Source organism: Myotis brandtii, unplaced genomic scaffold (genome assembly GCF_000412655.1).
Source record: "Myotis brandtii unplaced genomic scaffold, ASM41265v1 scaffold550, whole genome shotgun sequence".
Taxonomy (NCBI): domain Eukaryota; kingdom Metazoa; phylum Chordata; class Mammalia; order Chiroptera; family Vespertilionidae; genus Myotis; species Myotis brandtii.
The window spans coordinates 1,866,002-1,887,035 of record NW_005370043.1 but is presented as its reverse complement, the minus strand read 5'-3'; the positions used below and the strand labels follow the sequence as shown (position 1 = coordinate 1,887,035).

At 39.4% G+C, this 21,034-nt stretch overlaps 1 protein-coding gene across 1 annotated transcript in view; it reads left to right on the top strand.

Moving 5' to 3' along the window:
* The window catches only part of CFAP58 (cilia and flagella associated protein 58), an 85,060-nt gene that overhangs the window by 14,331 nt on the left and 49,695 nt on the right, over window positions 1–21,034 (top strand). Inside the window, exons 6-11 of the mRNA XM_014549378.1 lie at window positions 513–650; window positions 2,592–2,751; window positions 6,734–6,816; window positions 8,050–8,241; window positions 19,681–19,842; window positions 20,502–20,648. Of these exons, the coding sequence (XP_014404864.1) occupies window positions 513–650; window positions 2,592–2,751; window positions 6,734–6,816; window positions 8,050–8,241; window positions 19,681–19,842; window positions 20,502–20,648 (882 nt within the window). The remainder of the gene's footprint in view (window positions 1–512; window positions 651–2,591; window positions 2,752–6,733; window positions 6,817–8,049; window positions 8,242–19,680; window positions 19,843–20,501; window positions 20,649–21,034) is intronic.

Sequence of the window (21,034 nt, the reverse complement as noted above, 5' to 3'; positions counted from 1 at the left end):
CACTGAGGTCAGGCTGTTAGAAACCATCCCACTGCTGTTCCACGGTTTTGACTTCAGTTGGATTAAAGGGGAATTGTGTTGGTGTTAGTGAATGGTTCTGTTCCAGAAAAGGTAGTAGGCATGTTAATGCAGGATTTGCTTCTGAAGAGGTAGCTTCGGAGCCTCACAGCAGATAAAACTCGGTTGAATCCCTAGCTCATTTGCAATGATTATAGCAATTGTTGTGTATGCGAAGCCTGCCGAATGGTATTAAAATATTTATCCACCACCTGTGAACAAGACTTCCCAAGGCTCTCAGAAAAAAAAAGGTCCTCTCTGTGTTATTCATTATAAGGCGTCATTTTCCTCATCCATTTACCAGTAATATTCATCATTTTTGAGTGCGTTAGAGCTTTCACGGGGATAAAGAACCATTTCTACAAAGACAAAAATAGTGGGGCTTCCTGTGTGGAGACACAGATATTGTAATCAGATAAAAAAAAAAATTAACCAGCTCATTCTACCTCTTTCAGATATTGAACGAGAGAGCTGCAAAGGAACTGGAGCAATTTCAGATGAGAAATGCTAAACTTCAGCAAGAGAACGAACAACACGCTTTGGTTTGCGAGCAGTTATCCCAGGAAAACCAGCAGAAGGCATTGGAGCTCAAAGTAACCATCCAGTGACACATCAGTTGCCTGGCACTCCCTCCTTCATTCCCTATAGGTTTGCTGTGCGGTTGGAGCTCTCGGTTCCATAACCTGAATTAGCCTTGATGCATCAGACAGGTGCAAGCCTACCGTGATTGCTTTGTGCCTGGAAGCAGACAATGTGATAAGTCCCATTCTTACTTATAAAATTGCAAACCTGATTATTGATCATATGATTATGCAAATGCTTTCCAAAGCGAGCTCTGATGTTCATCTCTGTAACTGAGCCTTGCAAGTCACCAGTTGCCGAGAGCTAGAAACCATTTACACGAGTGAATAGCAAAGAAGTCAGATTGCATTTTATTACTTGTATGGAGAAGGTAGAATGAGCAGGTGGGGGATGGACTGGTTCTATTAGGTATTTATTTCTAGGATTGTAGAAGCATGATATTCACTCTGTCCAATGCAAACTTTAAGACAGGCCTCCTGTTCTTCCTCCTCTTCTTCTGAAGAGTGCTTGCAAGTTAAGTTTGGACAACAACTTTATGCTGGGTACATATGTTATGCCTACATGCTTAACAGAACAAAATTCTGAAAACTCTGTAAACCCTAATATGTTAGAATATTGGTTATAAAATGAGTGACCGATCAAAAGTAATACTTAGATTCGAGTAATGAATTATACAGTTTCTGCATCACAGGCCCTTCTGAGAATCTAACAGAAATATATGAACAGACACACACACGCGTGTGTGCACGCGCGCGCACACACACACACACACACACACACACATTGCACATCTTGTATCTTGTTTTGTATGCAGTCTTAGAGGTCTCCAGGATTTTTCTGAAATCTGACTATGGGGTCTGGATGCATAATTATTGAATTAGAACACCTTATTATTGCAATTGAAAGGGGATTTAGGTCAGTTAATTTGGACCCTGTAGGACCTGAGGCTGAGGAACATTTAAAACAGTCTAGAATGGTTTGACTCGAAAGCATTCCCTATGAGAATGTTGTAAGTTAAAGCAGAAATGAAATGACTACTTAAGGCAAAATAATATATTAGCCCCTAAGGTGAACTTAAAGTAAAAGTACTTATGCCATTAATTCTCTCTTTTGATAACATGACTGGGGCACCTTGAAAGATGAAAGATTTTTGTTAAGGGATCCTGAACCGAGGGCATTCAACTTCTCCCAATAATGTGAGGATAACATGCCCAGCTAAGTTCAGTCTCTTCAGTGGCAAGACCTGGGGATAATTCCCAAGTTTATTTGTAGAAGTGTCACTGGTTGCTTTCCCAGTAATTTCTAAAAATGACAAAATTTTGAAAAGTGAATTTAATTTGAATGTAAAGAAAATTCATAAAACTTGAAGCCCATAGACAAAAATTTGGTGTTTTCCTTTGCTAGACTTTATTGTTCTGGTACCTTTGGGCATGATGTAGATTTACCTTTTAATGTTGCCCTGTCCACCTGTCTGAATATACACCCATTGGCTACCATCCTCTGAGGACGGAGGCCCCCTCCTCTCGTGGATGTAATTGTACTGCTGTGGCCATGTGGGTACAAACGTATTTGAATACTTTATGGCATGTTAATAACCTTCTGAAAGAGATCACTTTGTGAGTCTGTGAAAACTGCTAATCGAATATAGCGTCTGTACACAAAATCCACACATTTATGATACACACAGCTCAGCATTCAGTGGTGCCTTGGGACATCAGGTTTAATTTGTCTTTTTATTATTTTTAGCTTATATAGCCACATATTTTATTCAGAGAATAGAGTTTTTCAATTTCCCTCAAAACCAAACAGTGTGTGTTTTGATTTAGTCCGATAGAGTAACTTCACACTGACATAGGAAGAATTTCCTCTTACTGGTTCTGAGTTTACCATCATCCAGTCACCCTTTTTTTTACCGAATGTCCCCCTGCTTAATTCTCTCTCACTAATTACAGGCCAAAGAGGAAGAAGTTCATCAGATGCGCACTGACATCGGGAAGCTCAACAAAATCAGGGAGCAAATCCATAAGAAATTACACCAGATTGAAGACCAAAAGGCAGAAGTAGAACAGCACAAGGAAACTCTAAAAAGTCAGATCTTGGGATTAGAGAGAGGTAAACCAAGGATTATTTTGTGCCTTTTAAAAATGCATTTATAGACATTTCATTGGTGACTAATGTCATTTGGCAACTCGGGGCTCTGTATGTACAAACCACAAACCATGCAAATGAAATCAGCAAAACAACATTCAAACTGGTGGGTGGACAATATGGAGGGGACATCATTAGGAATTCCTTAAAAATTCTTCAACAGACTATCTTGGCGCACTGTAAATCCAGCCCAAAGTATTGCTCAGTATTTGTCATGGAGTAAGTGACATCTATACTGTTAGGTTTGGGTTCTAGATGACCTTTAGCATTAGTCCGTTTTCTCACCAAAGATAGGGATAAAGGAAAATGAATGTTCCCTGTCAGCAATATTTGAGGCAATACTGTACCAAGGATTAGTGGGACGAAAGTAAATGGCTTCTAATTTCTTTTCTCTGTTAGTACTTTACCATCTGGCAAACACTTATTCTACCAGCTCTCTCATTGGCCTGTGGAGGCAAAATTTAAGTGCCAGGGAAGGCCATCTAGTACAGAAAAATCACTATGGATACAAACTCTGGAGTCACGTCTGCCTGGGTTCAGATCCCACCTCCACCATATTTAGGTCTTGGGGGGATGAAATAAACTAATACACATAAAACATGTGGGGCCAAGTGCCTAGCACCGTGGTCGGAAAACTGCGGCTCGCGAGCCACATGCGGCTCTTTGGCCCCTTGAGTGTGGCTCTTCCACAAAATACCACGTGCGGGCGTGCATGTACAGTGCGATTGACACTTCGTGGCCCATGCACAGAAGTCGGTATTTTGTGGAAGAGCCACACTCAAGGGGCCAAAGAGCCGCATGTGGCTCGCCAGCTGCAGTTTGCCGACCACTGGCCTAGCACACAGTAAGTGCTTACTCAATGTCATCTATTATTATCCAGATATATTACTATGTATATAGTAATAGGACAGACTATGATCTCATTCTGAAAAGAATATAATTGAAAATAGGGGAAACTAGTCAAATTTGGGGTGTCTGAAAAAGCTCTGGACTTGGAGGTAGAGGATCGGGTCTGAATTCCGACTATACCAGAATATGTGAGGCAGGAACACTGTATTCACTCCCAGCGGGCTGCTGTGAGTCGTAAATCACCAAAAAACATACATCTAGGTAAAATCTGAATCTCCAGGTAAGATTTTATTGGAAACATATGTCATGTGAGCCTTTGAGAAGTGCAGCTATTTTTCCTTCTAAGACATCAGGAAAAAATCTTTTACCTTGACAGTTTCTCCATTCACTTATTCTTTCATTCGATAAATTGGATTCCTACTATGTGCAGGTACTATGCTAGGCATTGGGTGCATGGAGGTCCCTGCCCTCAGCATGCTTACTGTCTAGCACAGTTTAACGATCTAATGTGACAGATGGGAAGGAAAATGGATCCCGAGAGCTTGTTTTGTAACGGGCTTAGTGACTTTAAAAAACACTCCTCTATTTAAATTCCTGTGTTTTTGCTTGCAATAGTTCTAAGCTTTGAAAAGAAATTACATATTCAGTGTTGAACCCAACTCTTCATACTGAAATCATGTTTATAGAGGTCTTCACACTCTCTCTTCTTGTTAGTTTATAGATATCGTTAACCATTATTTCTTCTTAGGGACCTCTGCCTGATCAAAGAGTGGCATTAGACATAATGGTTAGGAGGATGAATCCTCCATTTATTTATTTATTTTTCTATAACAAAACCCAAGAAAAGAACTGAAAAACTGCCAGAACTAATGGGAGTTCAATAGGGTGGCAGGTTATAAAATAAATATATAGATATCTATAGCTTTCTTTCATACAAAGAATCAGTTAGAAATATGATGGAAAAACCCCCTCTCACAATAGCAAGTAAAGTAATAAAATATCTATGAATAAAGTTACCAAGATATCTGTAAGACCTATATATAAAAAGTGCTACAGAATTCTATTGAGAGGTGTAAAGGAAGACTTGAAAAATGGAGAGATATACCAAGTTCCTGGATGAGAAAACTTAATGAAATAATGATAAAAATCTGTCTAAATTAATCTGTATACTTAATATGATCCATAAAAATTCCAGTGAGTTATATTGCTGGGACTTGAAAATGGATTCTAGTGTTCTCCAGAAGAATAAACATGTAACAATAGCCTGGCAATTCTGGAGAAGAGTGATAAGGGAGCATTTGCCTTCCCAGGTATTTAAGTGTATTATATAGCTCCAATAATTAAATGGTATAGTGAAGATGTCTAACAGATCAATGGAAAAGATTGGAAAGGCCACAGAAAGATCCAAAATTTTCATTTAAGATAAAGATGTTGTTTCATACAACTGTACAATATGGGCTGGTTATTAAAAAATGGTAGTATGATAATAAGTTACTTTTTGGGGGAAAAAGTTGACACCAAATATAGAAACTATAAAGCCAAGATTGAGAAGTTTAGTGAAATAATAGCTATTTTTTAATGTACTCAAGACTATATATGAAGGCAAATGACCAAAATATTGTCAGTCAGAGTTAGTATCCTTATTATACATAAAGAGTTCTTAAAAATCCACAAAAAGGATAAACAATTTATGAGAAAAACTGGCAAAGGTTAAAGTGTGGACAATTTGAAAAACAAATACAAATAAGTGATCATTAAACATGAAAAAGTAGTCAACTTCACTACCAGACAAAGAAATATAAATTAAACACAAGCATACTGGTTTTAATAATCCATCACATTGTCAAAGATCAAAGAGAATGATAATAACTAGTGGTGGTTTGTGTGAGGAATTAAATTGCTATTAATTTTTTGGGGAGAAATTTGGCAGGAGGAGAGAAATGTCTTAAAAAAAATTCCTTTTGTTTCAGGACTTCTGCTCCTAGAATAACAAATTAAAAATAACTTTTACAGGATCATTGCTAAAAATTACAAATAAGTAAATAAAATGGAAGCAATTTAAATGTTAAGAAGGGGAATTGGCTCAATAAATAATACATTTTCATATAGAGAAATATGCAGTAATTAAAACTTCTGATGTTGATGCACATTTATAATATAGAGAGACATTTATTTTGTTTGTTAATTGTAAAAGCAAGTTACAAAACAATATGTGTATCATGATTACTTTGGCATGCATATATATTTATAATGATACACACATATAATTTGTACAGGAAAAAAATCTGCAGACATCAAAATCCTAAACAGATTGCAGTTGATTTAAATTCTTTTCTTTTTACTTGTTTTTATTTCTAGTTTCTCTCTGTGTTTCTAATTACCTGTAAATAAGAAGGATTTAAAAAGAGCAAGGACTTTTGGAGTCAGTGAATCTGTGCTCCCAATCTCAGCCCTGTTACCTCCTAGCTGCAGATCCTTAGCATGTGGCTTAATCTCTCTATGCCTCAGTTTCCATCTGTCTAGTGCAGTGGTTCTCAACCTTCCTAATGCCGCGGCCCTTTAAAACAGTTCCTCATGTTGTGGTGACCCCCAATTTCATTGTTACAAATTGAACATAATTAAAGCATAGTGATTAATCACAAAAAAATATGTAATTATATATGTGTTTTCCGATGGTCTTAGGCGACCCCCAAAGGGTCGCGATCCACAGGTTGAGAACCGCTGGTCTAGTGAGACAGGAAGATCTTCCTCAGTTATAATGAAGAGTGTGTCACAGTTAATAAACAGTCGTTTTATAGCTATAGATAAGTATGTAAAGCAAGTTTTGTATGTGGGCAGATTCTTTTTATTTTAAAATACGTTTTTATTGCTTTTTAGAGAGAGAGGAGGGGAGTGGGAGAGAGAGATAGAAACCTGGATGAGAGAGAAACATTGACCAGCTGCCTCTTGCACACAACCTGGGCATGTGCCCCGACTGGGAAGCGAACCTCTTGGTTCATGGATTGATGCTCAACCACTGAACCACATCGGCTGGCTGGGCAGATTTCTTTTTAGGTTGACTCCATATTTATCATTATTTTTCTCCCTGGTGATTTAGAGGTGGAGGCTTCAAAGAAACAAGCAGAACTTGATAAGAAAGCAATGGATGAGCTTCTGAGAGAAAGGGACATGTTAAATAAGGTGAGCTGTTACGGTAACACTGGTAAATAAATGCCTTTCTTTAGCTATAATATCTGCCTATAACAGGAAACTCGGAGGCAAACAGAAGTAGATTAGAATAAATAATAGTGCTCAATTTTCCTCTAAGCAGTTATCTGCAGTCCAGCATTTACTGGCTGTGAATTGAAACTGCATTATCACCTGTGAGCACAAAGGAATTTTGGAGCATTATCATGTAAACTAGCAGGGGATTTCAGAGTGTTTTGTGGATTCTGTTTTTATTGGTGGTGTGTTATTTGGCATCCCAAACTGCCCAAGTCATTCAAAATATCTGAGTTTAATATCTGTGATCTGTGACTTTTGCTAATCTAGAAAGCAAAGCTGACTGCTAATAAAATTTTAACTTTGGTGATTTTAAGGGATGGTGATATAAAAAGTCTCTAACTTTGCCTCCATCTTTTCAGGATTGTTGTAGGTTTTGGGTTTTCCGCCCTTCTTTCTCCTAGTCTTTGAGCTCAATATGGTCCAAAGCTAAGGGAGGGGTTGGGGGAGTTTGAGGCCTGGAGAGCCTTCATTCCAGGCGAGACCCCGCACCCCTACCCTTTTCCTCCTCTTGCCCCTTCCAAAGGATTCCTTCCATTGACAGTCACTCTTAGGACATTAACTATTTCCAAGGTTATAGGATAAGCTTTCCTGCTCAAGGATTTCCTTCGGGGAGGAAAAGTGATTGGCCAGGTGCAGAGTGGGGAGGCTGCTTCCTAACAACAGCCTGATGGCTTTTGGCCAAGACAACTTCATCTCATCAAAGTAGACACAGCCTGTATTTGTTCATTCTGACTTGTCATGATTCCCTTTAGTTTCCCAGGCTTGAACAATTGTTAATAAAATAGATTACCCTTTGGCTTAAAGTAGACAAGGTAGGGAATCTCAGGAAATAATAGATTAGATATTATTACATGCATAGCACTCCTTAGGAAAATCATTGAATCTTTTTTTTTGCATAATCCTGGAAACTGTTCCTTTATTCTATAAATTTGTACATGCAAACAATATTATTCTATTTAGATTTTTAAATTTACTTTTAACTCATATAGTTTTTAGTCCATTTATATTTTATATACAGTGATATTCTCTAGAGCTCTTAATAAGCTCTAGAGAATATGATTGTCTTCACTCATCTCTAAAACAATGCAGCTAACCCCAAATATCCAAACACTTTGAGTAATGGGGATGCTCTGTTGTCCTTATTTTTAGAATATGCTCAGGGCAATCCACGCGACCCAGAAACAGGTAGACCTGGTGAAGCTCCATGAACAAGCCAAGAGGAACTTGGAGGAGGAAATCCAGAACTACAAAGACGAGGCTCAGAAGCAGAGAAAGATCATCTTTCAACTGGAAAAGGACAGAGATCGGTACATCAATGAAGCCAGTGACCTCACCCAAAAGGTAAGCCTTTCCTTGATGGTGTGGGTGGAGGGAACACTGCACATTCTTTCTGATCGTCACATTTTTTTCTTTTTTAAATTTTTTATTTTTCTTAATTGTATTTATTTTTGCTTAATCCTCACCCAAAGGTATTTTTTCCTATTGATTTTTAGAGACAGTGGAAGGGAGGGAGGGAGAGAGGGAGAAAGAGAAAGAGAGAAACATCAATGTGAGAGAGACACATCAATTGGTTGCCTCCCGCATGCGCCTGGCCCTGGCACGTTCCCTTGATGAGGAATTGAACCCGTGACTCTTCAGTGTGTGGGCTAACGCTCTAACCATTGAGAAACACCGGCCAGGGCTCTAATGGTCACCTTTCTGATCGGCACACTGTTGTAAAGGCGATTTATTCAGATTTCAGCTTGTGGTTTATATGAAGATTTAAGAGGAATGGTGTTGACTGTATAAAAGCTGTCCCAGAGCTGATCCTGGGCCAAACAGTGACATGGGCAAGGCTTATGTTTGGTGCTCTCTCTTTCCCCTTCTGGGCCCCTGTCCTAATTTCCGGGTTCTCCATCTTCCCTGTTGCCCTACTGAGAAAAGCATCTTTCTAATTAAATGACCTCAGATTAAGAGGCGAGTAAATACTGGCATCAGCTAAGTGTGTCACACATTCAAAGAGCATCTTTATTTTAATACTATTGCAAACCTAAAACTTCACCAGTGATGGAAATCCTCCCATTGTGTAGCTGAGTTTCAGTTTCTACTTCTCCTAAACTGCTTATGAGGGAGAAGGCTCAGGCAGTATCCTTAGGCATGACTTCAGGGATTTGGATGTTACTTTCAACCAGTCATCCTAGCACATTGCCTGCATTAAGCAAGAGTGGTTAAACAAGTATTGTTTTGGTGTATTCACAGATGGCAATGAGCAGTGGTTTCAGGATGGGGGGCGGGGGATGTTGGGGAATGAAGAAAAGTTTTAGCTATGAGGCTGAGAAGAGAGTTCTGGAGAAAAGACTGATTTAATGAGATTGTCCCTCTAGCAAAGTACTGTCTGCTATGCTATTGCATAGCCCTCTCTTCCATCTCAATGAAATCTGCAGTAAATTCTACAGTGTTTACTGATGCTTTTGCATGTTTAAATTTTGCTTTTTTTTTTTTGAGTAGAATCTCCAAAATGACAAGGAGGACAGCCAACTTTTGAGTCATAAACATAAAGAAATTGGGAAACAAGCTTTATAACTTCTTCCCATTTAGGCCAAATAAATGCTGAGCAGATATTTGCAGAATATAAGTTTAGAGAAGCACAAATGCATATGATCCGTCCAGCCTCCTACCCCTGATTGGGAGCCTTTGGCATTCAGCACATTTCTTTGCTGACTTAATCATCTTAGAAGCTCCCTGGATTGATTTACTGACTCTGAGAGGACTAGCTGTCAGTTCAGGCATTCATATTCTCTGGCTTGGGCTGGCGCATTGGCCTCGGTATCAGTCAGCGTTAGCTGAATGGGTTACCGCATCAAAGGTTTATTTTTGCTCACATTAGTGGCCTTTGAGGGTCAGCTGCAGCCCTGCTTCTTGTCCTCCTCACTGCAGGATGGCTCTGTTGGGATGTGCTGGCCTCTTCAGAGGGAAAAGAGTGTAACAGTGGATACTTCAGGGTGCTCTCAGAGCTTCTGCTGCCAAAGGAAGGGCACAGGGCCTGTCCACCCATATTCCATTGGCCAAAGCAAAGCACATGGCAAAGCCTGATCCTACTCCCTGGGCAGGAGTATGATCCTCCTAAAGGAGGGACCTATATGGCGAGACACTGAATGTATCTGAACCTATAATCCGTTGCAGCCTCTTATGTCTCCTTCCTGGTAATCAGTCTCTCTCCATTCCTGGCTGCCATCACACTATCAGAGCTAACTGTTAAAAATTCCAATGTAGTCTTATAATTATTCCTGGCCCTACCAACCTTCGTTACCTCTGAGCCACCTTGGGCAGTGCTTCCTAACATTTTTTGCATCACAACGCTCATAGAAAACAATGCCTATGGCATGTGGAAATAAGGAGGATGAGACAGGGCTGGAGGGGATTAACCCAAGGATGATAGCTGCCCAGGTCCCGGTGGGCAGAGTGAATCAGTATTTTTGTATATACCTGTCACCCATGCAAGACAGCAATTGGTATGCTCTGACTTAAAAGACAGAGTCCAAGCTCTTTGTTGTCCCTAGAAAGTTCTTCTTCCCCTTCTCTGCATGGAAAACTCTATTCATCCTTCAGTACCCAGCTCAAATGTTCATCTCTGGGGTCAAGCCTGCTCTGACTGCCTAGGCAGAGCTAGTCATTTCCTACTTGATGGATTGGTTTATATCTCTGGGATGGCAGTTATCATCCTCTAGTATAGTTATTTCCTTGCATATTTGTTTTTCCTACTTCACAGTGAGCTCTTGGGAGCAAGGATTTTATCTCATTTATCTCATTCACTGTTTCATTCCAGCATGCTGGTAAATAGTAGGCACCAAAAAAGTGTTTGTTAAACAAATGGATAGATGATGTGTGATAAAAATAATGCTGCCACTGATTTTAATATAGGATTATATATTTTTCTGTTTTCTTGCAAAGGAGAGATACTAGTACCAAGTTTTGCTGGTAACTTTATCAAGTTTTCTGATGTTTAACTGCACAAGATTATACAGTGTCTCACCTAAATAATTTAAACACAAGTCCTTAAAATATATTATCAATTATAATTTTTCTATCTGTTACATAATCTCTGATAGCATATATCAGTTGCTATAGCAACTTGTGTCCTCTCTGGGCTTCTTATCAAGGACATATATGTCCTTTTTTGCTCTTCCTCATATTTTTGTCTCTCTTTCCTCCTCGCCCCCCGCTCCCTCACACACACACACACACACACACACACATTTCCTTATTTCCTTATTTGAACAAACAGAAAGTTGCCTTTCGTGCATTCTGTTTATAGGGAGTTGAGGGATAATGTCAGGTGCTGGGGATGATGTCATGAAGCTGACATTTTCATCTACTTCTAGAGTATACACTGTCCAAGTTTATTCTTTTGATCCAGCAGTTTCTTTAAAAACTGAGTCTGTGGAACCATGAGAAATGCAAAGATTTCTATAAAAGAATATTCTTCAAAATAAATTGTGCTATGTGTGTTTGATACAGTATTATGTAACATTAAAATCATGTACATTTAATGTTAGAAAATCATTTAAAAAATGGGAAACAATGTTTACAATATGAATCTGATAAAAACACAATGCAAAATTGTGCAAATGGGGCAAAAGTAGGTTTACTGGTTTGTATGGAAAATAAAAACTTTTAACAGCATCAAACACTAAGGCTGACATAGAGCCTGATGCTGAAGTAGAAGAAAGGAGAATGGATGAGAATTTTAAAGCCAACAGAGGTGAACTGAGAAAATCTATCTGGACCTCAACTCACAGTTCCTTGAATTTGCTTCATAAAAGAGACAACCCGAGAAGAGCTAGAAAAGCTTCAGAAATCTCTTACCATCTCTTTCCCTACTCAGTGTCTACTGACCAGGTCATTCAACCTTCCTGCTAGTCAAGTGCTGGTGCCCAGCCAGTCGGACAGTTATGGCCAATCCAAAGAATGGGGAAGGCAGGGTGGAGCTGGTGGTTGCCCAGTGCATTCTGGGGATGGCGGCTTAGGGATGTGGCAGGGCAGAGAGAATCACCCCTGAAAGTGGGACATACCGGGAGTTACAATTGTCCATAGACCACATCAGCTCAGAGCGATAAGACATAGGCATTTGGGCCTGGGGCTCCTACAATATCCTAAATGAAAGAATACTAAAGATTGGGAAGTGGACAGAGCTCTGCACATCACTGTATTCCCACCTGTAGTTTTGAAAAGTGGATTCTAGCACCATCCAGTGATTCTAAGAGTTGAACCCACCTTAATAGAGCTGCTCCTAGGGTGCAATAAATCCTCCCTTGTTCAAGGATGAATAAGGAAAAAGGCAGCTTAATGGGGTCTCTGGAAAAAATATGCCTTCGAACTAGAGAAAGAATGGCCTCTGGAAGCCCCAGGGTAAAAGCCAGGCTCTGAAAATTCCTTTATGGGAAGATATTTAGGTTGAACCTCTAAAGTAGCTGTTTTTGTAAGTGAAAAACAGTGGATGCTCAGAGATTTCTTAAGGTTCAACCTAATAGAAGAAAATTAGTGTCAGGTTTCTTCTAAGGTAAAGAATAGTGTTTGTGTAGCAAAATACCTTGATCCTTGCATTGTTTTAGGCGAGGACCTAATGAACTAGAGTGAAACAAGAAAAGTAACAGAAATTGGGGAAGGGAGGGGGTGGTGGTGAGCAGGAAATGTGGAGGAGATTTGAAAGGATGAGACCACACCAACATCCAGGAAGTAGGTTGGGCTCTTTTGGAAGAGACTCCTTCCATGGAGGGTGTGGGAGTGAATATTTGCAGAACCAGAAAGTAATCTGCAGTGTTTCAGCACTTTTTATCCTCATGGTTTTTCCTCTGCTGCACTCTTAGATTTTACTATTCAGATAAATTGAGAGGCGCCAGGTATGGCATTGTAGGTTGTGGTCCACCATATGTACTCTTTTTCTCAACTGTTACCAATTCTAGGTAAAACCACTTCTAGTTAATTATTAAATCTGAGAAGAATTTTGCACATCATGCATTTGGCTTACATTAGGGCCCCTCCCTTTTCATTCTAAACGTTAAACTTCTGGCCTTCGCCTCCCAGACATTTCACATGCCCAAAAGCAGTCTTTTACAACGAATCCCTCCTTACAACTGTCTTAGCTCGCTGCTAGTTTGCCTATAAGAGTGTCAGGCAAAGCTCTTCTAGACACAGGTTCCAAGAAATGAATAATAAAGTGCTCTCAAGGGCTTAGAAGTAAGCGAGGAAAGCAAAAGATCAAAGAAATATTATTCCCTGAATAGGTACTTCATAACAAAAAGAAGCTCCTGTTTCTTTGATATTTATTCAAAGTTTTAGACAAGAGCACCTTTAATAGGCTAGAACCCTGGAGAGGAACCTCAATGGGACATCCACAAATTATAAGCTTTTGGTGTTATAATGAAAGAAGTGTATTATGGGTCACTATTTTTCTGCAGAACAGAATTTGATCCATAGAAAAATAAAACTGATTTGTTAAGTATACTGCTAATACAATATGATATAATGTTAGCCTACCATGGTAATCTATTAGCATTTATTAAATGGTTAGATTATACTATGCTAGGTACCTATACAGTGGCACAAATACACATTTTCTTTGTTTTTATTTATTGTTGAAAGTATTACAGATGTTTCCTTTGTTTGTTTGTTTTCCCTCCTTGACCCCCTTCACCCAGTACCTGCCCCTCCCAGGCCTTCGCCACTCTATTGTCTGTGTCCATATATGCATACTAGAGGCCCAGTGCACAAATTCGTGCATGGGAGGTCACAAAATTCATGCATGGGAGGTGTGTCCCTCAGCCCAACCTGTGCTCTCTCGCAGTCCGGGATCCCTCACTCTTTACCACCCACCTACTCACTCCTTAGTCCCTCAGCCCAGCCTGTGCTCTCTCGCAGTCTGGGATCTCTCGCTCCTTACCACCCACCTGCTCATGCCTTACTGCTTGGCTCGCTGCTCCTTAGCTGCAGGCTCCTTACCACTCGACTCACTGCTCCTTAGTGCTGCCATCATGTACCCTGAAGGAATAATACCATTTAATACCATTTAATACCATTTAATTCAGTTGTGAGTCCAGCTGAAAAGGCACTTGTTAAAATTTAATACCATCTCTCCTTAATTATAAGTCCAAGAAAACTTTGAAAGGTGTTTATTTAAAGATATAAACACCAGCCATCATGGACCCTGAAGGAAAAATATAACAGCAGGGTTTCTCCAAGTGTATTTTCCAGTTGTGCTTGCCAGTCGTGAGTCCAGCTTCTAGATGACTGGTGCTCCCCCTGTGGGAGTGCACTGATCACCAGGGGGCAGCTCCTGCATTGAGTGTCTGCCCCTGGTGGTCAGTGCGTATCATAGCGACTGGTCATTCGGTTGTAACAGTCGCTTAGGCTTTTATTATATAGATAAGTTCCCCAATTAATCACTATCCCCCATGTCCCACCCATGCCTTCCCTCTGAAATTCTCAGTCTGTTCCATGACAAATACACATTTTCTCACTCAAATCCTCATAATGGTCCTCTGAGGTAGATATCATTATATCCCTCATTATATAATATAATATAATGTAATGTTATTAAAAAACCAGAAACATAGATATGCTGCTATACATTTAAGATAGAGGATGAAACAAGAAAGAGTAAAAGAAGACCCCTGGTGGTCAGTGCGTATCATAGCGACTGGTCATTCGGTTGTAACAGTCGCTTAGGCTTTTATTATATAGATAAGTTCCCCAATTAATCACTATCCCCCATGTCCCACCCATGCCTTCCCTCTGAAATTCTCAGTCTGTTCCATGACAAATACACATTTTCTCACTCAAATCCTCATAATGGTCCTCTGAGGTAGATATCATTATATCCCTCATTATATAATATAATATAATGTAATGTTATTAAAAAACCAGAAACATAGATATGCTGCTATACATTTAAGATAGAGGATGAAACAAGAAAGTGAGTAAATTTAACATTTCACCTGCCTGGGCACCCAGGTTCTTCCTTTCTGAGAGTGAGTTTTTCAGTGTTCTTATGAAAGTAAAGGCATTGTCAGCATTCAGACCATTGACATCGAGTCAGAAAAAACTCATTTGAAAAGATTATTGCACTATTTCATCAAATGCAAGTTAAAGAGTTCCACATTCAGTGACCTACTTCCTTACCCTGCCTTCGTCTATATGATGTTTTGACTACGCTGCAGCTTTCCAGCCTGTGTTATTGATTTTTATCTCAGTCTTATTTCTATTGGCAGGTTGTTCTAAGAGAAAAAGAAAAGGCAGGAGTAGGTTATAAACTGGGACTGCACCCCGATAGTGCACCGTAAGCAGTTTCTGGGCTCCTCTGAAGCGGGCCTGCAAATGCTGGGAGCTCCAACTCTTTGGCTGTGATAAAACCTTCTATATTTGGGTGTGATTTATCTCATGTGTTGGGTTGAGATATCTAACGTGTAATCAACTAATTTAACTCCAGCCCCACAGCTGGCACCCCACATCTCTGATAAACCATTTTTAATGGGGGGGCGTTTTGCTGACAAAAGGTTTTGCTCCTACTTCACCCATTGATACCCTGCACGTTTTATGAATTTTCAGGACTGGAACTTCTGTATGACATTGCTTTGAATGATTTCCTTTAAAAAAAAAAAGGTTTGGTTCTCAACACACAGAACTAGATGGCTTTGTGAATTGTCTTTTCCCTTAGCAGTTTCTGGGCTCCTCTGAAGCGGGCCTGCAAATGCTGGGAGCTCCAACTCTGGCTGTGATAAAACCTTCTATATTTGGGTGTGATTTATCTCATGTGTTGGGTTGAGATATCTAAAGTGTAATCAACTAATTTAACTCCGACCCCACAGCTGGCACCCCACATCTCTGATAAACTATTTTTAATGGGGGGACGTTTTGCTGACAAAAGGTTTTGCTCCTACTTAACACCCCGCACGTTTTATGAATTTTTAGGACTGGAACTTCTGTATGACATTGCTTTGAATGATTTCCTTTAAAAAAAAAAGTTTGGTTCTCAACACTCAGAACTAGATGGCTTTGTGAATTGTCTTTTCCCTTAGTTTCAATACTTATTTTTTCATTGTCATTTAACTGAAATGCCTTTGATCTTCTTGGTATCACGATGGGTTCTTATTCCTCCCAGCTTCAAGGATGCAGAAGTGAGATTGTGCACTGTTGTTGCAGAGAGGTGGACCCTGCTACTGGATGCCCCAAAAGAAATGGGAACCCTTTATCTGGAGCATTATTCTGCCTGTGCGAAGGATTATTATAACACCTCCCAGAGTGATGGAAGATTTTTTTTTTCTCTGATGTGCCTCTTGATATTCCAAATGCTGATCATACTGTTCAAAGTATCTTCAATCTATTCATTTCACTGACCCCAAAGAGGGTGATCATGTTCAGAGAAAGGTGCATTTCTTAAAAAAAAATCAAGCAAATAACAGACCCAGTAATGGATACCCTACTCAGGTTTCACATTTACTAGTGGTGGTATCTTGAAAGGCCATCTGCTGCTCATTTTTAAGGAACCTGAAGATATGGATCAAAGACATTGAAGAAGGAAGGGGATTTCTTTTCATTTCAGATCTATTCACATGCCTCTTCCACAGACCTCCTTGTCGCAGGTCTTCTAATTTAAAAAAAAATATCTTTATTGATTTCAGAGAGGAAGGGAGAGGGAAAGAGAGATAGAAGTATCAATGATGAGAGAGAATCATTGATTGGCTGCCTCCTGCATGCCCCCTACTGGGGATCAAGCCCACAATCCAGGAATGTGCCCTTGACCGGAATTGAACCTGGGACTCTTCAGTCCACAGGCTGACATTCTATCCACTGAACCAAATCAGCGAGGGCTAATTTTGTTCTTTCTAGGCCCCCAACCAAGACATCTACTGCTGAGTCTGTATATATTCTTACCTTGGGCCATTTTTTCCACACAAAGTGTTGATAGCAAATAATAATAGTAAAATAGTAAAAGCATAAAATTATGTTGTACAACTCTAGACACATACATTTTAAAAAATGTTTGAAATAGTTCTCTCAAAAATGTGTATGTATATCATGGGTTGATCCAAGAAGAAGTAGAAAATGTGGAAAGATTAATAATGGATGCTACTAAAAAAGTTGAGAGAAAATTAGTTCCAAAATTGCCACCGAGGGCCTAATGATTATAGAGTTGAGTTTCTTCAAACTTTTAAGAATCAGATAATTCCCATTTTATGGTTGAGTCACTCACCAGAGGTGATCTTGAGGGTAGGCAATGAGTCTTATTCTTCTTTACATCGCTAGTGCTTTTGCAGTGCTTGCCCTAGATAAGCCCTCAATTACATAGATTGAGGTTGCATAAAAGTGCCTCAATAAATAAATGGGTAAGTGAATTAATAAGTGAACAGAAAGGGATTCCTTTCATTTTCTGAAACCAGCAGAAACCTTGATTTTAAAATAGAACCAAAAAGAAGGGGATTGAGTTAGATCATTTATGAATATGTATGCAGAATCCCAAATGAAATTCTGGCTAACCAAATTCAACAGTACATTAAAAGAATCATCCACTATGACCAAAGAGAGTTTATCCCAAAACCACAAGGAGAGTTTTCTATTAAGGAAGCTATTGCTGGCAGTATGGGTATGTGCAGTGTTACAACCATTTTGGAAAGCAATCTAGCAATATCTATTAAAGTTTAAAAAGATATTTCTTTTGAGTCAGATATGCCACTTCTGGGGATCCATCCCAGCAGAAGTAAAAGCACAAGTGAAATAAGTAAAAGGACATATGTACAACACTGTTCATTGCCGCGTGGTTCATAGTGGCAAAACAGTGGCAACTAAGTTAATGGCCCACCGAGGGGAAGAGCTGAGTATAGGATGGTACACTCACACTATAGGGTTTTATACCAACTTTAAAGAGAATGAATTAGAGCTAGTTCATGTGATTTCCACAAAGTACTATTGAATGATAGAAAGCAAGGTGCATAAAAGTATATATAAGAAGATCCCATTTTGCCAAAACATAAAAACCAAACCCCAAAAAGCAAAATGAAAACCAACAAATTCCTGTATCTGTATATGTCCTAGTAGAATAGTTGTGAATGATATTACTTCTTTTGACTTTGGTTTCCTCCTTTGAACAGTGGGGTGATGATAATGTCTATTTTCTAGGATTTTTGGGAAGAGTAAATGAGTTACATGGAAAGTACCTGAGAAATATTAGCTATGATGATGATGATGTTACTGGACTTGAATAGAATATGCAGAATTCAAAGAAAATTTATGGAAGAACACATACTAGATTGTTAACCTGGTTACTTTATGAACCAATGAGGGGCTGATGTGGGATCAAGAGAGAAGGAAGTTCCAATAAATGAGGAAAATAAAATAAATGTATGTTTCACATTTATGCATTTAATTAAAATTATGGCACACAGAATTGTGTATAAAGAAATAAAATTAAAATACTTGTAAGAGGAATACAACTATATCAAATCAATAAACCTAATAAGAAAAAATGCTATAAAATAATATATGCTGAAAAGGCACTTGCTAAAATTTAATACCATCTCTCCTTCATTATAAGTCCAAGAAAACTTTGAAAGGTGTTTATTTAAAGATATAAACACCAGCCATCATGGACCCTGAAGGAAAAACATAACAGCAGGGTTTCTCCAAGTGTATTTTCCAGAATACTAATTCCACCAGTGGAATAAAAGAATTCTGTAGGGCAATGATTTGGGGACATGCTGCTCACAGGTAGCCCACACCTGAATCAATGAATATCAGCATGGCAAAGGTCTAAGTACTTTTTGACCTTTAGATTCTAGGTAAAATGCCTCTCTTTCAGAGGAACCTCCCCGGCTGTGTTACTTCAAGTACACCCTGTCCTTTCATTCTCTAGCACACTGCGCTGTTTATTTCCTTCCATTCTAGCCAATAATTACGAGAACTTCACTGAAATGCAGTGGCATCTTAAGAAATTTCTCCTTATGTGTCTTAGTTCTATGTATTGTTTAGACCAGAGTTCCAGTGATTGAATCACTAACATTTTTCTACTTAAGGAATTTCTGAAGAAGTTTGTTCATAAATATCAATTTCTGTGGACATTGAGCCGAGAGTCATGATTATGTAACTCTCACTGTATGGATTGCTTGTTCGAGAGGTACTGGCTCTCTGTGGAATTTCCTGCCTCAGTTTTCCGTACTTGCAAAAAGGAGGCAGTTATTCTCGAATCTTATCTTTCCCAGAAGTGTTTTGTGCTCGATAGAACACAGTTTTATGAAGCCCTTGGAGTTTCCCTGATGGAGTGACACTGGCGTTGGCGTGACAGTGTTGTGATTGCTATCAGCGTTCAAAGGCCACTTTTCTTTCTTGTGTTTAACTACAAAGACTCAAGTGTAGCCAAACAGCTAACTTATCTCTTATCTTTCTGAGCCCTCTGTGTTAAGATCTGTTTAAACCTGAGACTTTATTTCCTTTCTCTTTTTGGTAGTTGAGGTAGTCAGGAGAGGTTTTCAGATTTGAAAGGATTTCTTTATTTCCCGCCCCTCCCCTCTTGTGATCACAAAATAACTGTGCTTAGCTCATGCTCGAGCAGAACTCCAGAGGAGATAAAATGTATGTTTGCCCCTAATCAGCTGGGCTGAATTTCTGTGTTGTACCTCAGTGATTAGAGGCACAGTCCAATTTTTTGATTGCTGGCATTTCTACTAGCTTCCCTAGGATAAAAATCTCTGTGTACTGAACTGGTAACCACAGATGGGCTGTTTAACCATCATTGTATCCTTTCTCCTCCAGGTCCTCATGAACATGGAAGACATAAAAGTCCGCGAAATGCAGATTTTTGACTACAAAAAGAAAATCGCTGAATCAGAGACTAAATTAAAACAGCAACAGAACCTGTACGAAGCTGTGAGGTCAGACAGGAATCTGTACAGCAAAAACCTGGTGGAAGCTCAGGTAAAGAATGTATTTATGTCTTTATACTTTGATTCCTCCCCATCCTGGATTCAAAGCAATTTCTATCATCCTAATAGCAGAATTTAGAATAGATCAAGAAAATAATCTCGTGGAATTCATCTGAAAAAAAAAAGATGAATTTTATGCAGAACTCTCAGATTGTTTGAAATGGAAATGACTCAACTTGATAGGATGTGAATATCTCAGTCTGGCTTTTAATTATTATGTAGTATTGCCGTTCTTCTGTTTCTAATTTTTAAAGCTGCTAATAGCTGCTGTGACTCAGAGGGGAGCAGTGTACTCTTGTCATTTAATTGCAGAGCTTTTCTTTGTAATCTTTTAGTTATAATGTTTGCAGTGATTCCAGTTCTTCTCTAGTAAAATGAGGAATAAGTGTGTGTGTGTGTGTGTGTGTGTGTGGCATAGTCATTATGTATACTTTGTATATATCTCATGAGAATATTTTGAGAGTTCTTGCTGTAAAGTACAGTGAGGTTGATGGCACAGCATACGAAGGAATAGCCCAGTCATAAGTAGTCAGGAGACCACTGTTTTGAAAGGGCCTCCCTTAAAAGTTCTCGAATGTGCATTTGAACTTCCATAGGGACTGTGTTGTCAATTTAATTCACTTCCAAACACTTCTCCTTTCATTTTGTTAGGATGAAATAACGGAAATGAAGAAAAAATTAAAGATTATGACTCATCAGGTAGATCAGCTGAAGGAAGAAATCTCTGCCAAAGAGTCAGCGCTCGTGAAGCTACATCTGGAACAGCAGCGCATAGAGAAGGAGAAGGAAACATTGAAGGTACAGATCTTACGATGAAAGTGATGGACCTATAGTCTCTCTATTCAACGGATGGAGGCAGGCTCTACCCTCACCGAAGGCAACAAGGGGCAGGGAGGACAGCCAAGGTGCCAGGAGGATGAGTTCTGCCACCTCTAGGTCAGGCTGCCTTACAGGGGGTGCTCCCAGGTAAACAAGGACAAGGCCAGTGGAGATGTACGAACACCTGGTTCAGCTGTGTTGGCTATCATCACATCAGCAGAAGAGAACCTAGCAGGCCAGCAGTGCCCAAGAAGTCCTGGAGCTTGCAGGCTTCCCACAATCCCTTTGCATTGACAACCCAGGCCCAGCCCTCTTACTCTCCTCCCTGGGCCTTCTATAAGGCAATGTTGGCAATACCCTTTGTC